Genomic DNA, 21384 nt, shown 5'->3' on the forward strand with positions numbered 1-21384 from the left:
CCGCCCCACCCAACTACTTCTTCTTGCCACCCGGCTAGAAAAAATTTCTGGGGAGAACACTGATCTGATATTTCACTTTTTCAGTTTTTGCTAACCTCATAAATTTAAACCTCTAGCCGTTTCCTGCTTACCATTTCACCATTTTAGGTCATTCATTGCATTTCAGCTGATTACATTTGAAGAAAAACTGAGATGTTCTATAACTTTTGACCAGTAGCCTATAATCTAAAACACCTAAACGGCTGGCTTTGCCACTCTCTCCAGTGTATACGGGAGGTGTGTCTGATGGCTGAAATGATTCTGCTTACATACAAAATTGCAAGACTAAATATCTAATTGAATCGCCAGTTTCCAAATATCCCCAACTCTCCAAGAAAGTGGCAGGAGCAGAAGAAACAGCTAGTATATATGATGAATGGGAATTCTGAACAATTTAATGACTATGAAAGGGAAGTTGGGATGTCCTTCAGACCATCCTCCATGTACGAGGAAATGCAGGCCTTGCTGGAGGATATTGAGTGATGGTTGGAACACTCAGAGAAACTCCTAAACTCTGGACAATCCCCAGTCATAGTAGGTGGGATTAGGTCTATTGCAGTGACATATAGTTAGTGTACAGCAAGGTTATTATAGTTAACGAAAACTAAAATCAAAACTGAAACTAATATTTAAAAAAATTTTCGTAAACTGAAATAAAATAATTAATAACGCCAAAATGAAAAACTAAACGAAACTATTAAAGTAGCTGGAAAGACACAAAAGTCACTTAACTCTAAAACAAAGTAATCCACCACGAGCAGCTGGTGACAGACGGCAGGTGTTCATAGAGCATTTGCGGTGACAGAGTGAGCTGAACACGAGTGCTTACAGCTTGTGAAACAGAAAGGAAGTTACTGTGCCACCTTTCTTTGCATGTGTTGTATATCAAGATATAATTTAAACGCCTGAAATTGTAATGTGCTGGTCAACAAAACCTTTACCGTATGGACAGAAAAATCACGAGTGAGTAATGTTTCAGTTTATTTCTCAGGTGCATGTGTTTTGTTGACAGTAATTCACCTGCCACTTCACACAGGAGAAATCCTTTTTGAAAATAAAATGGCACTGATCGAGACTGAGTAGGTCATCATACAAGATCAGCATATTGTTACTCACCAATCACTTTTGCTTTAAAAAAAGTTGCTCAACAACGAAGTGATACAAATCTTGTAAAATTCCAGATTTGGCAGTGTCTGTACTGAACTACAAGTAGGTAAGCGAACAGAGTCTGCCAACTGGTGAAAACTAAACCTACTAATGTGTTTTGTATGTATTTTTTATTTATTAATTTATCTTTTTTTAGTTTATATTCACATCTCAAAATACCTGATATTGTGAAAATAATCCTGTAGCAGAATTATGGTTTAAAAAGTTTCCCCTTTTTTTCAATTTTTCTGTCTCTCTTGTAAAATAGATGCTTGAAATACATTCTTTTTATTTCTAACATCAGCTATATCATACATATTGTATACCAGGGATTTTTCCTGCCTTGCATTTAAACCTGCTGGGATAGGCTCCAGGTTTCCTGCCATCCTGCTCTGGATAAACGGGTTTAGAAAATATATATATTGTTCCTAATCTCAGATGCAGTCTCTTTTGGTTTGTGCCCGTCCATACACTGATTACCTACTTTGCTCTGCTCATTAAGGGTTTACTGTTCTCATGCATAGTCTATTCAAGTCTCACTGCCCCTAACCTTGACACTACATGCTTGTTTTTCTTTGTTTCCCACTATTGTGGGGTCTGCTCACTGATTCAAGCCTAAGAGCCCTATTCTTCCTAAGCCCCCATGATTTTCATGATCACACCTGTCAGAACAAACATTCTATTTTTTGATTTTTGATATCTTTTCAGGTCTGCAGGTGGCAAAATTCTGTCTTATAAACTGAATGTGCCTGAGACAGAATCAGAAATCAATATGGCTGGTAGAAAATAAAAAGCCCAACACGGGAGATTTTTGAATGCAATATTGAAGTCATTCATTACAAGTGCATTGTCTTGGAGCAGGATACGTTGTGTGCTGTAGACATTTAAGAGTTAAAAAAAAACCCTCAAACCTTAAAATTCACCCAAATTACATTACAAATTGGCCCATTTTGGACAATCAAAAGTAAAGTGCCAACCATCAGCGCAAATTTGCTCAGCACAAATGACATTGCAAATATTTTACAAAATTTTAACAATTTTATAATTTTTTATCTAGTTTTGGATTCTGCTTGTTTTTTTCAGACAAAAACAAAACCAGATAGTAAACCATGTAGTGCAGTAAGCATCCACTAACATATCAAAATCCATTAAGTCTACAGTTCTGTCTGATTGTGACACAAAACTAAACTCCATAGTAGCTCTTTAACTGTACCATAATTACTAAAACTGAAACTAATATATATATATATATATATATATATATATATATATATATATATATATATATATATATATATATATATATATATAATAGAAATGTTTGTGAAATAAAAACTAAATTGAAAACTAAAAAATACACGATGAAGGAAAACTAAACTGAATTTCCAAGTAAGCTCTGACAAAATATAGAAATAAAAACTAATATAAAAAGGCAAAACTATAATATCCTTGGTGTACAGCAGTAATTGAAGTTCTGCAGCTGTACAGAATGGTACAAAAATGTTAAAAGCTCTGGGTGTGTGGATAAAAACACCTTTCAACGTTGTTTACTTCCATCATATACTGAATACAATTTGCACAACTCTGCCAGATTTTATATGTTGATGTCTAAAGCTGGTTAGTTTGGTGCCAGTGTGGTATTTTTATTTTGTAAGCTGTTGCTTATCTAAGGCAGAGTGAGTGTCAGACTCCAGAAATCCCAAGGAAAAGAAGTTGGCATAGAAGAAACCTGAGTGGAATTCTTTTCTTTTTTATGTTGGGGGCAACAGTAATGCAACAAATTAACATTGTTAAACCTGCCTAATCTGATTTAGTTAGGATCATGAGCCATCTCACTCCTTCAAGCTAATGCACATTAAAATTATACTTGGTTATAAAAACAAACATATTGATGACAGCTACGTAAAATAACCCTGTCAAAGAGGTATTAGATGCCGATTAGAACCTTCTTCTATAAATGGTAAGACTTTGACATTGTGTAAGGTTACCAGCTATCTACAAAAGTTTCAAGATGCCCACAGTGGCTCACTACTAAACCCTTCTTTGTTATCATTATGCTGTCAGACATACTTGTAGGGCCTGGGCAGAGCTCAGTACTACACAAATCCATCCAGCTCGAGCCCACAGCACTTGGAAAATCTGGTCAAACATGCTGTATTTTCTAGGGAGACTGAAGCCTGCAGTCACCTTGTGGCTTGACGCGCCAGTCAAACAGATGCTGTCCCACCATGAAGCTGCAGCACACAGCAGACCTGGAACAGTCCTGAAAGTGGCCATACTGCAGAAAAAGGTGCTATGAAGATTCAAAGACAAGTTGCACTTCCCTGCCTCACATGTTGAAGGTGTTTCCTATTTTCTGATGTTCACATTTCTTGCATCAATAAAAGTTAAAAATGCAGATTATTTACTGTGTTTCATTGTGCAAAACAATATGTCAACAGCTTAACCTTCTGTAAGAACTACTGTACATGTAAACAAACTGGCCATGGATGTATTAATGATTAGGAAGCTGCGTGCCTGTTGGTTTGATGTGAAGATGTGGTTCACTGTTGCGACTTTAACACAGGCATATATATTCAGTGTCATCCCAATGATGCTTGTTAATGTTTTGTTATTTTTATGTAAGCCTGATTCAAAATTCTGTAATTTCACACTTGTGAGCCTCTCAATATAAATAGCAACACTGGGTTCATCTTTACAGGATATGTTTTTTGTGGCTGTGCTTGTTCATTAGAATCGGCCACCATTGTCAGAAACTACTGCTAATGCATCAGAAAAGCTGAAAACCATTTTGCAAATTAAAGCACCCAGAACAGTTTGCCCGTGTTAAATGTTTAATTGTATTATTCACAGCTGTATGTACATTTAATAAATCACCTTATTATAAAATAAAATGCTTTTTTTTTTTGTTGCAGACACAGGTGTCCACGACATGGAACAGGTCCAACTGGTGTAGATTACAGATAGCTGTTCATTTGCAATGATTTACATGAGATTGAGTTGTTGGGCTTACATTTTCATCATAAGTTAGACAAATTCTCACTGGTCATCAAGCACCATTTAGGCTTTAAATCTAAGTTTGATTTTTTTAGGACGCTGCCTACTTATTCTTTCTAAACAAGTATTATCTTTGCACATTTGGTGGGCTGGGTGAAAGGTTCTGTGATTTAACTGGATACCCAACCCGCTGTATGGCTTGTTACTTAAAGGTTGTATTCTGTAGAGTTTCACCCCACCATTACAGTATGGAGACAAGTGTGGCCTTCTCCATTTAAACTTTCCTGCAGCATTAGTTGCTCGGTCACCATGTACTGTTAACTTGCAATTTTCAGATTTATAGAGGCCCTTCAGTAGGAAAATGGATTACTTTGTTTCCTCTATTTATCAAAACAGACAGTGCATTAAAGCCATTTAACAACAGAATGGATGTCCATCTTTGATATTAAAATTTAAGTACCAAAAATGTGTTCTTCCTCCATTTAAACAGACAAATATTCTGCCGCCGTTTGCCTGACCTTCTTTATTTTACTACGAGGAGGCTGGAGTGTTTGCTCTTGAACGGTGTCTTTAAGGACGAGCATGTCCAGATTACTCAAGAGTGTAACTGCACTGCGCTGTCTTCCACCAAAGTTTAAAAGCACTGCAGTCCGCAGCACAGTCGTCATTGAAGTGCATGTTCTGATGGCCAAGGATGAACCCTCACCCATGGAGATGCAGCAGTGTCCACTCCTTCTCTCTTCCAACTGCAGAAGCACAATCCTCAGTTGAACACTTTGCATTTCCCCCACAGGCAACAGCAAATTGATTCATGAGGATGAAAGATGGCGTCTTATATTCTGATTGTGTATGAATCCGAGTGGGTGACATACCGCACCCAGCGCTGTGGCAAAGCAGGCTGAGAGACAGAGAGCCTGAGGAAGCGTATCTGTAGACCAGTGCACGTGTGCTTTGGCAGTTCAAAAGACAGGCTTGCAGGGCCAACTTCCAAAAGAGATGCTGAGCTTAAACCTGGAACTTCAAGCTGCAGGGAGAAAAATAAAACACATAAAACCACATATGTTAGTAGGACAGACGTGTTTCCTAAAATTAGTAAAACTATTCTGTTGCTATCCCCAGTCTGTCACTTTATTCATTCAGGGTCATTTAAATAAGCTGTTTTGAATTAGGACATGTGGCACATTCACCCAAAGGCAAACATGGTGCAACTACTGGTTTACATTTTCATAATAAACTCACTGCTTTATGATTAAAAACAATGTGTCTGTGCTTTTTATAAACCTGGATGAGATTTCTAGAATATCAAAATATTACATAAAATTCAAAACCTATTTAAAAAAAAAAAAAAAGCATCAGTTCATCTATTATTTGGACCCATTGTCTCCAGGCAACGTCAGACGTAAGGCAAGAACCAACTCCAGAAGAGACTGCAGCCCATTGTAGGGCCCCAAATCAGAATTGTCAGTTAGCCTAACTTGCACCGCTGTGGGATGTGATGGCCCTAATGCTGTCACACGGTGGCTACCTCAACATGTAGCACTGAAGCCTGTAACCTGGCGTTACCACACATCATTTCATCTCTTGCATAAGGAGGCAGTCATTCCATCCACAAGTTTTTTTATTGGCAGCTAAAATATGAAGACGACAGAGTGAGACTTCGCTGCATTCACCAGTGGATGTTTCATTGCTGTCTACTCAATCTATAGGGTGGTCCAGATCTAATTATGCAGATCCAGATCGTCTGGATGACTTTGATTTATGCAGTAAGCGATTCCAGTTCGGTGCGAAGACAATCCTTCATGTCGTCAGTTCATACACTTCTCGATGGTCTGTAATTTTTCGGATGATTTTCTACGTAATTAAGTTATAATGTAATGAAAATTGCATAATTAGATCTGGACCACCCTGTACACTTGCGCTAATGGAACACACAAGCCTCTAGCCATTAAGTTAAATGGGATGTGAAAAGGGCAAAGGTCACCAACATGATCATAAAACGCAAATATGAATTTTGAACACAAAGGCAGCATGTTTGTCTGTGGTTGTAGCTTATATTCTATTTGTAAAGGTACTGGGTCCATGGACTGAGGAAAGCACTTCCAGTATGGGGGTCCGGTTGGATGCATGGCATGGAAGAGATTGGTGCAGAACTCTATTACAGGATATCATGAATAGTAGTGGTTGTTAATGGTAATATAGGTAATTTAAAGTTGACTCATTCAAAGCAAAAACAATGGTAAACATTTTGTATCAAAACCTAACATCATTACTAACTTATTATACAGTGGGGGGTTTGAATAAAGAGCTACTAACCAAAAACAAATGTTTGTAATTAGTTTTACCAAGGTAAATACACAGTCTTCTACTGGTCTGTTGGTAGAACTTCCTCTCCATGATCTATATATTCTGCCGCACGCTCACATGAGTGATGAAGAGGATCAACCTACTTGTGCAATGCAGGCCACTATCTGCACCTGTTAGTGCGTTTCTTATCCCATCCAGCATGTGGCATGAATGCTGGCAGTGCCAGTCACTCTACCGAGATTATTGTGAGGCTCTTCATCTTCCAAAGTTGGTTTTGTGACTGACGGGCACCATTATTGCTTGGCTGTACTTGACCTGTCAGCTATGTAAGGTGTGTGCGCAGTTGGCTTTGTCCTTCAGTGTTGCCTGTGGCCATGTATGTCATATCAGTGGTTTAAACTGCAGTCTCTTTGGGTCACACGTGCAACTGAGGTATCACACTTGTCATGTCAGATACAGTACATGTGAGGTAGCACAACAGGGCATTTGGCCACACATTCCCAGTGACTTCCTGTGTGCTGCCAGTTCTCTGACGGCCATGTGTGGGACTTCAAGCCCAATTTTGGTCCCACCATCTCATGACTGCGAAAACCAAGGGCTGTATTGCAGGTGTCTTGGGGTAATCAACTGTGACCAATATAAAGCTTTAAAGGCAAGGGGTGCATGAATTTGTGCATGAGAGACAGACGAACAAGCCTTTAATCTGCATATATGTAAACGTTTAATGCCGATATGTTCTAAGATTTTTAATTTAAAAAAGGAATAAGTTTTAGGAAAAGATAGTTATATTCACTAGTTAATGAGCCAGAGTGGCAACATGTTTCAAGTCATTTAGCACATTTCACTCTACTTTGTACATGTGACGTGATGACCCTATAAGCCTATAGACATGCATGGCCCAGATGGGGATTTTAAAAAGAAATACGTGCACACTGGACTGCATTATAGTGCTCTATAGAATGCCGATGAGTGGTCTATTCATTTTGACTTGCCTTTTCCTAACTATGTATGGAGGCCAGAAGTTTACTTACTTATTTTTGTACGTTGGCGTAGTGGTTAGGGCTGCTGCCTCATAGGTCTGACAGCATCAGGATTTAAATTCTAGCCTGCTACGCTGTTTGTTGGCATGTTTTCCCTGTGCCTGTATGGGTTTTTATCCTTCAGGTTCTCTAAGGTTGTCCAACTTAGACTAACTGACAAATCCATAGTGGCTCACTACAAATCACTGTGTGCGTTTGTTTGTTTGAACCTACCCAGTCTGCAGCGGATGCTGTTGTGATAGGCTCTGCTCTGCCATGAAAATATAAATGGCTGAACTGACAGAACGATGTACCGTATGACAGAAGATGAATTCCATTAAGCCTAAATTCTATTGAGCAGGTTCAGAATAAAGGGAGATATTACATTGTGATTTTTGTGTGCGATTATATCATAAACCATTTCATTTTTATATTTGAAAATGTATATAGAACTCCAGGCTTGTAAATGGAAATGCAACTTATCTGAAACGAGTAAGCTGATTTGAACATAAAACTATGTACAATGAGATTTTCATTGATCCCTGTGTAAAAGGTAAGAATGTGAACTTTTTTCGAAAAGTTAACCTCAACAAGAGAGGGAAGGTACATGACAGAGAGCCATGGCACCAGAATACTTTACTCATACCTTGAACATAGCGGAAAGCTGTGATCCTCCTGGGAAGCGGACGATGTCCCATTGGATGGACTTGCTAGACTGCTGTAGTTCTGCGCTTTGATCGGGGCTGCTTAAGTTTTGTGACATGCTAGAGAGAGAAGGGGGGATAGAACCTTTATTCATTGTGGAAAGGAAAGAAAAGGTGTACCCAGAATACAACACAACGGATAAAGGGGTAGTAGGCAGGATACTAGCAGAGGTGGAGATTCACAGTATTTGTTCTCAAGCCACACATGCCCAGAACTGACAAGATCTTAGTCTGCATGTATTCCTAACAAGGCAGGAAGCACACACTTGTCAGCCTCTGTAGATTCTGGGAGAACATGAGATGAATCAGGTTGGAGTTGGAAATGGAATCGGTTGCCTACAATCTGCTATTTACCTCAGGGTGCCTTTTGGAACTGGAAGATTCAGCGACACGTTCAAGGCCGAGCTGTAGTGGGAAGAAACAAACAATTATAAACTAGAATCAGAAGGGCATTCTGAGATAATATTATGCAAAATCCCAAACTGGACATTAAGAGAAGAACTGCAGTGGCAAAGATCTCAAATTAAGAACTGAGAACTCGGCCATAGGTGATTTCTTGTCCAAGGGATTATTGATGTGCTGCCATCACACATCTTCAACCTTTTTTGTTTTTGCAGCACAAGTCAGACATGAGTGCACTTGGCATCAGACCGCCGATAACCTGCTGCTGCACAAATAGCCTCCCTGAGAGAACAGATATTTTAAACACTATTTGGCTCCACTGTCTTATTTGTTGTATACTACATATTACCTATGGTGTTGGAAAATTACCCAGCAGTACAGTAGCAGCTACATGGAGCAAGTAAATGTGGCGATGAAAACTGACTGAGGATTAACCAATCCATGAGCAACAATTTGGAGAACAAAAAGAAAGTGTGAAGTCATCAGAGACTGAAGCTATTATCAAAATGGTAGGATGTGTGAAACGTCTCATTTTCTGAAGTAGTCCCTTGTGTATTAATGTTGTGCCTCAACATTACTCCCAGGAAGCATGTTAACCAACACATCAGTTAAAGCTTTTCCACTACAGAAGACAAGGTGACGTGTTACTATTTGTGAATTTCCCTTTGGGGATTAATAAAGTATCTATCTATCTACAAGATTAGTCAAATCTGGACCTGGACTGTGTAAACATTTGATTCAAACTAGAAATGCTTCTCAGCGATGTTTTAGTGTGCATTTCATCTGCAAAGATCATCATCTCAAATGTACCTTTCAGGTGCTCCACTGTATAAGCAGATCAGGATTATACTTTTTAAATAATAATGTCCCAGATGTCATGTGAAACCCTAGAGTACCACAGCAGGGACTTAAGACAGCCTTAGTATGTTGTTTAGCATATGACCTGGTGCATTCATCAGTATGGGGAAGTACTGAAGGGACTCTACAGTGACTATTAGACCAGTTTACACCTACATGGGCTTAACCATAGCACCTCCACTAAAGAGGAATGAAGGTAAAATTCCAAACCTTGTTACTGATCAATGATGTGATTAACTCCGTACACTTAGGTACAGATCAGGCCTAGTTTTTCAAAACACACCTCTTTGGAGGAAGGTCACAACGCAACTTCATGTAGATGAGAAGTCTGTGGGTGAAGAAAAGAAGGGTCACCCAATAGCTAAAGTTAATCAACACCCACTCCAACCCCCCCCCAAATTCAATCAAGGGGTGAGACACTCACCTTCCTGTAGGATCTCTCTCCAGGGTGGGAAACAGCCGGAAGGGTGGTGCTAGGGGGAGCTCATCGTACAGCTGGTACTGCATCACAGTTTGCTGGTGGGGGTAACAGATGGCACAGTTATTCAACTGGACTAGTTATGTCTAGTAGCTGACGTTTGTTGAGTATGGTCAATGTCAGTCAGCTGGCATTCTGTTGGGGGCCTTTGGCCATGATGTATGGATTTTCTTTAGAAGTGTTAATTTACTCCCGAGAACAAGGTGGTTGCCTAGATTGATAGTTTCAGAAACAACAGCCAAATTCACCAGCTACCACCCTCCTGATTGCCTAGATTGATACTTTCAGGAAGGGCAGCCAAATCCACCAATTACCACCCTCCCACAGCAAGGACCCTCTCCAAATGTTAACTATTATGTGACCTATTTGGATCGTGATGTCATAGCTCACTTTATTCCTGATATGTCAGTCGCAGCTCAAGGCACCCACCTCTGAGTCTAAGGCCATACAGCTAAATCTAATCAGCACAGTGAGAGGTTGTGGGTCAATAGTAAGGAGCAGCATGTCCAACTGCCCATATCTGTCTGGTTGCAAGTACAAAAGGAGGATGAGCAGTCATTCCTGAAATACACAGGTTCGTTTTAAAGTACATTATCTCAGACTCAGATAACCAAGGATAAGTCATCAGTCATCAAGTTACCAATGCAAACAACTGTGGGCATACAGGGCTCGGCTCCCAAGCACAGTGGTAACACCTGTATCTTGTCCAAAAATGAGACTGACCATCAGGTAATGCTAAAAAGTGAGTAAAGTGTGAATTATCTGGGCATTATAATGACATGTCAGTGTTATTGGACTGGCTACAATTTCCACAGCATGTAAAGTGGCATTTAAGACCTTCTCAGAAGGTCTGGTGTGTACACTTTTCTAAATTAAACTAATTTACATAATAATATTCATTAATGTAATAATGCTTTTTAGTTAGTTGTCTATTACAACTGCTTTGTGCAGAGTTTCTTTCCTGGAGATGTCTAGTCTGTGTTTGCTGACACACACATTTAAGCAGAAAGAGTGACAGAGATGGTGCATTACCAAGGAATTTGCATTATTATTAATGTCTCTGAAATTAAATCGGGTTAAGCTGCACATCAAGTTGTCACATAATGGGTGCTGAAAGTGTCACAGCGTTATAATACTTACTCTGTGTATGAGCAGATACTGTACTGCGTACAGAATTTATTCATTATAGTCTATTGTTTGCAATCATGCAAATTTGGGGGGTGTGTGTGCAAAATTGTGCTTTGACTAGAGAGAAAGAATAGCTTGTATCTGTGCTACCAGGAAGCCACATGCTTCACCCACAGCAATTTTCTAGATTCTGAATGGGTCCTCTTCTGGCAGGAACATCTGTGAATTGGCTACAGTAGAGTGGAGTTCCAGGCTGGTGATATCTAACTGGTGATCCAGTCCACAAATATCCAAAAAATTTTGTAGGCTACTTTGGCCACAACTGGTGAATCTGTCCAGGTCAAGCATAATGTATTAAGAAGTGTTGGAGAAAAGAAAGCTAGAGCATGTGGGGTGAGTGCTATTTAAGGGACAACTGTCAGTGTAAAGCTCCCCCATCTTAAACAGCAGTCAAAAAGGAAAATCAACTGTGCCACAATCAAAGCAGAAGCAAGTGGATGGCAACCTCTTTCATAACAATCCACCAGTTTATCGAAATGTCAACTGAGCGCCTCTAATGATACAATTAAATGAGATGTCATGCCTTCAAATTAATGTCAGGACAGGCACAGCACTAAACTTTACATGGCAGTTCTCCCAAGTTTTGCCTCTATCTAACATAATTCTGGACTACTCGGTCATAAGCGAATTGAGAATTCCAAATTATCACTATGCATCATTCTTTCATTGTGTCAATTGTTAGCAAAGATACCCAAAGTTCCTGACCCAGTCAAGTTATGTTACAATGACTATTAGCCACATTCTGTCTGTTCACTTATTTAATGGATGTCCTCAATTGAATTGTTGGTCTGCAGAAGTGGGGTCTATCCTGGGAGCATTGGGAAAATGGTAGAAACAGAACATGGAAACAGCAGCCCTCATACTTCTCCAAACTGATTATAATTTAAAGCTAAAAATCATCCTGAAACTCATCAGCTCCACTCGGAAGTAAGTGCTATACTGTGGGTGGCTCTCTTATGTGTTTTTTCTATAGACAGGACCAACTGGGTAGATAAGGTTACCTCACAGTATACGCCGCTTTTACCCAGTAATCCTGCTGCCACTTCCAAGGCAAATAAGTGTGTAAGGACCCTTACCTCTCCATGACTGGGATGAATTTTCAGGATTCGGTAATTTTCAAATTCATCCAGCCGGACAGATTCATTAAAGCGGCACTCGTCCACACGGACCGCAGTTCCATAACCTTTGGGGGATGAAATGGCAGATTCAAGGAGAGCTCCAAGGCAAGATATGTAGTAGGTTCTCACAGCTGTAAAAAGCAGCTGTGGTGGAAATGGTTTGCAAAATTGTTTCACCTCGTAACTGAGACTTCCCAACACTGAACTCTTCATTCAAGCCAATCCTGATTTCTGAGTGAAACAGAAAACATGTCAAGTTTCAGCCAAACAGTCAAGCTCTTGACCATCAAATGTAATGTAAGATTCTAGATGTTGCCCCAGTTTAAAGACTTGTTCAGCTACATTTGTGCTGCACAGCCATTTTTATTAAGCAAATGATTAAGTCGAAAACAAATTCAAAGTAGTATTGAGATAGTTAAGCCTACTTGCAGTATACTCCATTTAAATGTACACAATATACAGTTTCAGCAGGTGACTTTTGTTTTGCTGCATTAGTTGAAACAGTCCCACACAGTGCGGTTTACAACAGGAACCAGCATCTTCTACCAGCATCTGCTAGATTTCTAGCACTGGAATAAAGTTTGGCTCCTAAAGATTTAATGAAACTTGTGTACAGAAGAAAAAGTAGACTCACCAGAGCAGCTGGGCAGGAAGCACTTGACTCTAATTTCTCCTTGGACGTCTGACTTCATTAGGGTGCCCTATAAGAGATACCAGGCAGAGACAGAGAAACAGCAAGTCCATCCAATCAGAGGTGACTCTGTGACTACTGGTACTTCCCTTTTGTCCCATGTGCCCTACAGACATCATGCTGGAGCTTTGGTTTAGCCAAGCAGGTTGTCCGGTTGATAAGCAATTAGTTAAATCACAAAAAGTCCATCATAAACAGTGCTGCACATCATCTTACTGACAAACTAACAAATAGTACTTAAAGCCAACGAATGAATCAACAGAAATGTGTCAAGAAACGCTGCTGGGGCTCCTTTATACCAATGGCAGTGTCATCTGCATCTCATGCGGCACTTCCAACATTTAAAAGCCTGTACAGCAGTGGTCCTACTCTTTGTCTTTTATTTCTGACCCCGGGCGTGGTTAAATCTCTTGGCACAAAGTCTTGTTTCACGGGACGCGAGTTCTTGATATTTTTTAGTTTAGAATTTAACAAAGAAATAAGAATCTGAAAATCTAACAACATCATATTAAAGTTCGATAAATTCTGAAAAGAATGATACCAAACATATATATGTAGGTTTTAAAATGAGCCTGATTTAAAGCGTGACAAAAAAGTGACATATAAACGTCACATAAAATCATTGCCCTTTTAGGCTTAGGATTTTATATATATATATATATATATATATATATATATATATATATACACACACACACACAGTGGAACCTTGGTATACGTCCTTAATCCGTTCCAGATCCTCTGACTTATACCAAACAGGAAGTATACCAAACAAATTTTTCCCATAAGAAATAATGGGAAAATGATTAATCCGTTCCCATGAAAAAAAAAAAATCCTATTGCTATTGGCATATTATACAGTACATTGATGGGGTTGTATAAAATAATTTAAACACTGCTTAATACTAAAATACATAAATACAAAAGCAATTAGATGAAATAAATGAAAATTTTACCTCACTTTACTTTTTAATAACATCTTTGTTTTTCACAATCGTAGATACCGTCGTTCTTGGCAAACGGTATGCAACAGCCATGTCCCGGATACGCATGCCACCTTCATACTTTTCAACAATCAATTCAAATTTACATGAAACAATGCAGGTTTGCTGTATGCTCCCATCTGCTGCCGGGGAGCCCTTGAATCCTACACTGTCGGTAATGTGCCTCGCTGCTAACCTCATCGGTAACAACAAAGCAAGGGGTTGGTGAAAAAGTGCAAAGTGCTTTTATTAAAACAATTAACAAAACAAGGTGTTCAAATTAAAGTGCAGTCTCCAAAGTTCCAATAAATAATCCATAAAATCAGAAGTGAAAGCGTGGAGGTTAAAACAATAGAAAAAGTCTTCTTAAAAACAACGAAGTTAAAAGCAGGAAGCATTCTTTAAAAAAAAAAAACAAGAAGCCCGGTGCCTGCTTCCCAACTGGGGATTCGCCCTACTTGCAGCTGACCTTCGCACTGCCTGCTTCAGCCACTTCATCCATGCGCACTCTCGCTCGCTCGCTCTCTCTGTCGCGTCCGTTCTTTCTTTTTACTCCCCTTCAAGCCAACTCGTGCTTCTGTTTATCAAGATAAGCAGCCCTTCTCTCACTCTCTCAACCTCCGTCTTTTTTCTTTTTACTCCCTTCTATCTGACTAGCACTTCTGTTTATCAAGATAAGCAGCCCCAGGAACAATCATGAATCCGGATGGTCCCTCACAAGTGCACTTTGGTGAGAAACAGCCACATCGCTAATCACCCTGACAACCTTCAGCCACATAACCACCATGCCCCCTCACAAAGCTGCGAGCGCGGTGATTATTTATTTTAAAGCTGCACTTTGACAGAAGCTGTGGACCCGCTATATCACACACGTGAAAGTTCATAGAGAGTTATAGCGCAGGTTTTTTACTGAATGCTAGCAACTGGCGCACTAACACTCGTGGGCAGTCGTGGCTTTGTCTCGAGAGAAGTAAACAAGGTTAGCACGCAAGTCGTATTCCAAACAAAGGACGTATACCAAGCAAAATTTTTTGTGTCCAAACAGGACGTATACCAAGTTGGACTTGCGTGGTAGAACAACACGTGCTACCCTTGTTTACCTCTCTCGAAACAAAGCCACGAGTGTCAGTACGCACTATAACTCTGTGAATTTTCACGTGGTTTTGTGTTTTTTCGCGTAAATTTGAATTGATTGTTGAAAAGTATGAAGGTGGCATGCGTATCTGGGACTTGGCTGCTGCATACCATATGCCCGAGAACGACGGTATCTATGATTGTGAAAAACAAAGATGTTATTAAAAAGTAAAGTGAGGTGAAATTTTCATTTATTTCATCTAATTGCTTTTGTATTTATGTATTTTAGTTTTATGCAGTGTTTAAATTATTTTATACAACCCCATCAATGTATAATATGCCAATAACAATAGGATTTTTTTTTCATGGGAACGGATTAATCATTTTCCCTTTTATTTCTTATGGGAAAAATTCATTTGGCATACATCCTGTTTGTTATAAGTCAAAGGATCTGGAACGGATTAAGGACGTATACCGAGGTACCACTATATATATATATATATATATATATATATATATATATATATTTTGTTATATTTATTTAGTTTCTGTACTATCACTCATTTAAATATGGCATCTTCCTATCTGTCTATGTATTTACTGTATCTCTCTATTATAAAAAAAAAAAAAAATCTTGGAAGGAGATGAGACGTGATTTTCTCGGAAAGACACTTATACGTCCCGTGAGACGAGTCCAAGCCTGGGGCCGGAAATAAAGGACAAAGAGTACACAACAAAGTAGAACATCGTAAAGAATTCAGAAATGTTGGCACAGTACACGTGCAGAGCAGGTTAGAGGTAATGGAAGTACGAAAATTCGAAAGTCTGAAAAAAAGGATAAGAAAGATCGCATTAGCGCAAACAAACAGAAATTATTACTCGGTGAAATAAAAGAACAACGAAAAGAGATAGAATATATTATTCAGATTTAAACTTTAAGTCGGAGAATTGTAGATCATCTAATTTGTGTTGCCAGCAAGAATTAAAAGATTCCAAAAACGTTGGCACAGTATGAAGTTCCGTGAGACGGAGACTTTTAACATGAGATTCTTTCAAGTCACGCCCTACTTACAACTATTTTCAAACAAGACCGGTCATCTAACCTCAGTCGTGCAAATGCTTTTGTCTCACATAGTTCCTGTGCTCTCAGCTCTTAGTCATGTGAATGCTTTCAGCAGACACACTTCCTGCACTCTCAGCTCTTATACATTTTATCAGGACAATAATTTTACACGTTCTAGATGACACGTCAACGACTACCAAAGAAAGAGCATAGACAAACATTCAAAAAAGTCACTTTATTTATTAGAAAGAAAGAAAATGATATTCACTCACAGGCAGTTATACGTTGCGTTGTCATGATGTAAGTCCAAACACTGAATCAAAATTCAATGCAATCTTGAAGAAAAGTTAATTCCAAATATTGTTTTTACTAAAGTTTTAAAGTAAAAGTGGAAATAATGCATATGTAACAATTCCCATGAAAATAATAATCTCTTAAAATTGTATATCCGGTTAACCAAACCCAGGGATGGGCGAGCAGGGGGCGGCGGAGTCCCCTAGTCTATTTAAAGATCAAGAAAGGTTCTTCAGCAGCTCTTATTATTGTACTAACCATGGTTCCTGTTTAAGACAGATAATAGAATAATTCAAAAATATTTGCTATTCCTTTCCCTTGTGTAAATTCAGTGTCATTCCTCAATATTCACATGTCTGAACGTCTCTTTACTGGCACTCCTTCTCTTGAATGCGTTCTCATACAGCCCACTTCTCAGAATCTGTCATTATTTTTGAGTTTTTTTTTTTTCCCGAGTCTTGTCTTTACTATTCCTTGTGTATCTAACTCTTGCACTGCCTTTTTCTTTGCATCACCAAAGCCAAACTGACCAATCAGATTGCTGTGATGGACTAGCCACACATACCTAGGTGTTTTATTTGATAGGTAGATACTGTATTTATCAGACAACTGTTTAACATGTTATTTGTAGCTGGGGCACAGGATGGTTAGTTGACTCAGTCAAGATTTCACCTTGTTTAAAGTCAAGCACTCTTGCCACAGTACCACACTCCGGACAATATATTTCTTAAAAAGCAATAAACTGAAACAAACAAAAATGCAAATATGAAGTTAAGCAAAACACCTTAGCGTTTTTTTTTTAAACTGAAGGCATACAAGGAATCATGATGACTGGCTGTCAAAAAATATTTCTGCCTACACATAGAAACAAAGAGTGAATAGGCGAAATTATCAAATACAAAAAAACAACTGACAGCATTCAACTGTAAAATGTTGGGATGGTTAACTGCCTACACTGTGAAAATGATGATGCCCCAGTCCAATACCTCCAATTTTAAGTTTTTTTATGTCTGAGATACAGTAGCTGGGAGTTTGCACTTCCTTCATGTGTAGAAAACAATAAAAACCCATCTCCATCACAGCCCTTCAGATATTTTTGTTTTTAACGCACATTTTTTACATTTTATATTTGCATGTATTATTTATCTGTTTCAAATGGAAGGGCTGTTTTTCATAATTCCCTCTGACAAAAGATGTCTGCTGTTATCTTCCCTCTTAATGTTCATGTTAGCTGGTGCCAAGCTTCACCCATGGGTTACACAGAAAGATCTAAAAGTGCCCTAATGCACAGTCTTAGTGCATTACTGCAATACTCCATTAATCTTTTTGAAAGATCAAGCACTTGGCCACTTTGGTTTATTGCCTTTTCCACCAGGTGCTGTGCTCTTCTAAAAGGCAAACTGATACAATAGATGGCAATGTACCAGTCTTCCAGTACAACTCTTGTAATTCCGTGCCTCCTAGTAATTCAACTCCATAAACCCAAGTATATCTGATATCAATACCACTCGGAGATGTTTGTTTCTCTTGAGTGCTACTCTACTTTAAATACATGCACTGTGGACTATCTTGACTCTGTGTATGATGCCAGCTCCAATCTTAAACTAACTTTTATCAAACAGAAAATCTCTGTGTTGACACTTTTCATGGCATTCACAGCTTAATGTTGTTATGGATTATGATAAAAGTCATGTTTGTGGGTTTTCTTAACCACACCTATGGCAATGAAAGGAAAAGTTATACAGCTAGTAAGCCAAATGTTGGAGGATACCTGCTATTAAGGGTCAGGGAAAAAAAAAAATACAAATCGTGATTCTGAAGAATGACAGTTATCAGATCACCAGGCTGATTAACAACAACAACAACAAAAAAAAGATTTTTACATGAAAGAAATGCTGACATTCCAATCAAAAAATGTAACAACTGCAATCATGCATAAACTATACCATGTGATTATTTACTATAGAATGTTAAATGAGTTTCATACAACCAGGCATTTGCTGTTGTCATGATAACAGTTAATAGATGTAGTTATTGCAATCACACACTACATTTACTTATACTGCTGCAATAATGTCCATATGTGGAAAAATTTTGCTGACTGAAAACTGTACAAAACAAGAACGTGACTAATCAAGGTTGCCATCCAATTTATGTGGCGCCTTCTCAATTTAAATCTATGCCTGGACTCACTTTGGATTTCACAAACTAAATGGAGAACTTGAGATGACTACCATATCCAAATTTTCCCAGAGTAAATTCAACTTTTGAGGTAATACCACAAATATTTGCCTGCATATCACTCAACATCACCCCAAGAGAAACTCTGATGGCGTCAAGCCTGCACCTTTATCAAGTAAGCAGCAAACTCTGGACACAGCTTTAAATTAATTCCCCAGTACTGGTGACAAAGCAAAATGGATAACAAATTCTACTGCATATTTTATTTTTCGAGGACTTTTGTCCATTCACTGTAGTTGAGAATGCAGGGTTTCTCAACATGATTCGTATGTTATTCCATCGCATTACATTTTCCCAGATACAGCTGTTCCCAAAATATACAGAAAAGATAAATTAAAACAGTTACTAATGTAAAGTGGGAAGAATTGCCCTGACGTGTGATTCATCGACTTCATGGGTAAAAACCGCACAGTTAAGGGATCATTATTTATGTTGTGAATGTGAAGGACAACTGGAAAACTGAAGGCTACAGAGCATTCCAAAGAGGCTACAGCTAAAATGAAAAGGCTACAAAACTATATTCAAATACCTGGATGTCCAATACTTCAAAGTTGGTTTGATTATCACGAATGGAGGGGTACATCAAACAACTCTGATTCTGCCTAGAAAACACTCTCCCTTAAAACTCTCCTGGGCAAACATGAAGGAAACGTGTGAGATAATCCACAGAGAGCCTAACAAGCACTTTTGTAGAAGATTCAGTATTCAGTAGCTGAGACTGGAGTAATGGTGCATCAGTTAACCAAATCAATAGCTTTGCAGAACACCAACCCATATAGGAGGGTGACACAAAAAATCCATTACTCAAAAGTAACCATGTGAAAACACATTTGGAGATTGCCAGAAAGCGCAAGAGTGTCCCAGTTGTGATGTGGGAAAAGGGCTTGTGGTTAGATGATACCAACACAGAGCTTTTAGGTCAAAGTTCAGAGAGATTTGTGTGGTGTTGATGTAACACTGCTGGACACACCTCAAAAACACCATACCACAGTGAAATATGGTGGTGGCAGCATTATACTTTGGTGCTACTTTTCATCATTACATGACAGACATCTGATTGAAACAGAAAGAAGAATAAATGGTGGATAATACAAGCAAATATTGGAAGAGAAGTGTAAAAAAATTTAAGTTGAGCAAATCTTCTTTCAGCTATACACAATCTCAAACATAAGGCCAAATTAAACTAGGCATAGCTCAAGGACAAAAAGGGGTCCAGTCAAAGCCCTAACTTTAGTCTTACTAAAAGCCTGTGCATTATTTTAAAATTGTAGTGCACGTGCTTGATCTGACTAAACTGAACAACCCGGATAAAATCCGCCAAGAAGAATGAGCCAAAATCGCTGCAAACAATGTACAAAGGTGGGACATACTTGCAACAAAAGATATAAATGTGTTATTGCTATACAAGTGTCTAAAATAAATATTGAAGTGGGGGGATTGGCTACTTAAGCATACCACACACTTTCTGAGATTATTTCTAACATAAAATGATGTCACATTAAAATCTAAATTTTGAGTTTCAGTTCTGCAGAATTAAAAAAGTCACAGAGAAGAAAATTTCCATGTAGGATTTGTTACTCAGTAAAATTAACTAATTGGTCACAAGCATAAATAATGTGTATTGTAAATGTAACACTATATAGCAGGGGCTCTCAAAGTCAGTCCTGGTGACCCACTGTGGCTGCAGGTTTTTGTTCCAACCAGCTTATGTGTTTAATTGAACTCCTGGGCTAATTAAAGGAATTGTTATTTAATATGATGCTGTGTTTTGGGAACCATATAGAAATTAGAAAACAACGTTTGGTAAAAAAAAAAAATATATATATATATATATATATAAAAATATATTTATTAAAATGTACTAAGCGATAATATGATAATAATGTTTTTTTTTCCTTTTTAACAATATTTTCATCTTGATTTTCACTCTATTTTCCTAGGTATTTTAATTGTTTAATTAATCCATTATTTTCTAATTAGCGGGTCTGACGCTAAAGTAGTTGCAGCCTTTCGTGATTCAGTGCTGTTTGCCTTTGTGTCTGCTCTGCCCGTTTTTAATTGTCATCATTAAAATACAATAAAGGGAGCAAACTGCACAGAGAAAGGGCAAAATATAATTTGAGCAACAAAAGTGAGATAAGCATTTAAATCAATAGCAAAAATTGAAATATTTCTAAATGTCTTATAAATTTAAAAATCATACCTCTGTGCTTTCCTAATGTAGAACAAGGGAAAAAAAATACTAGCTAATTAACTGAGATCAGTGTTATCAGTTGTTGTCACTGATTATGAATCTGGTTGAAGCAAAAACCTGCAGCCACATTGGGTCCCCCAGGACCGAGTTTGGGATTCCCTGGTGTATAGTCATCACTGATCATGGCTTTGTCATGTTGAAAAATAGGAGGTAGGGCCAGTGCGTTCTCTCTCTCTGTCAATGAAGTACCACCATTGTGCACAATACTTAAAGGTGCGCCTACACATTCTATTGAGATCTCAAGGACAGACCCATGACAAATGATTTTTACTGGGTCAGGTACTGCACACAATCAATGGCAGCTCTTCAGGACAGTGGCATGATCAGTAAAGCCCCTCACATCACATTACTCCTCATATCAATAAATAGCTGCACAATGAACAAGGAAACATGAGTCTCCTCACACAGGAACATGGAAAGTAAACAGCATATTCATGACTGAAATGGGCATAAAATTCTATAGTGAATGTCAGTTATCCTATGGCAAACCTGAATTAAGTAATACTGTCTTTTACATTAAAATATGATCCT

At 38.4% G+C, this 21384-nt stretch overlaps 2 protein-coding genes across 6 annotated transcripts in view; one reads left to right on the forward strand and one right to left on the reverse strand.

The window, feature by feature from the left end:
• LOC120525240 (cohesin subunit SA-2-like) overlaps nt 1-3432 on the forward strand; it is a 200534-nt gene extending 197102 nt beyond the window's left edge. For all 3 annotated transcript variants that reach the window (XM_039747367.1, XM_039747369.1, XM_039747368.1), the window contains one exon: nt 3351-3432. In XM_039747367.1, coding sequence (XP_039603301.1) covers nt 3351-3359 — 9 coding nt within the window. In that variant the 3' untranslated portion in view covers nt 3360-3432. The remainder of the gene's footprint in view (nt 1-3350) is intronic.
• Nucleotides 3433-4006: 574 nt separating this feature from the next.
• ap4m1 (adaptor related protein complex 4 subunit mu 1) overlaps nt 4007-21384 on the reverse strand; it is a 50197-nt gene continuing 32819 nt past the window's right edge. For all 3 annotated transcript variants that reach the window (XM_039747373.1, XM_039747370.1, XM_039747371.1), the window contains 8 exons: nt 12888-12954; nt 12431-12484; nt 12212-12318; nt 9894-9985; nt 9753-9797; nt 8564-8614; nt 8152-8269; nt 4007-5206 (listed from right to left, as the gene is read on the reverse strand). In XM_039747373.1, the coding sequence (XP_039603307.1) occupies nt 5015-5206; nt 8152-8269; nt 8564-8614; nt 9753-9797; nt 9894-9985; nt 12212-12318; nt 12431-12484; nt 12888-12954 (726 nt within the window). In that variant the 3' untranslated portion in view covers nt 4007-5014. The remainder of the gene's footprint in view (nt 5207-8151; nt 8270-8563; nt 8615-9752; nt 9798-9893; nt 9986-12211; nt 12319-12430; nt 12485-12887; nt 12955-21384) is intronic.

This window comes from Polypterus senegalus, chromosome 3 (assembly GCF_016835505.1).
Source record: "Polypterus senegalus isolate Bchr_013 chromosome 3, ASM1683550v1, whole genome shotgun sequence".
NCBI classification, from domain to species: Eukaryota; Metazoa; Chordata; class Cladistia; order Polypteriformes; family Polypteridae; genus Polypterus; species Polypterus senegalus.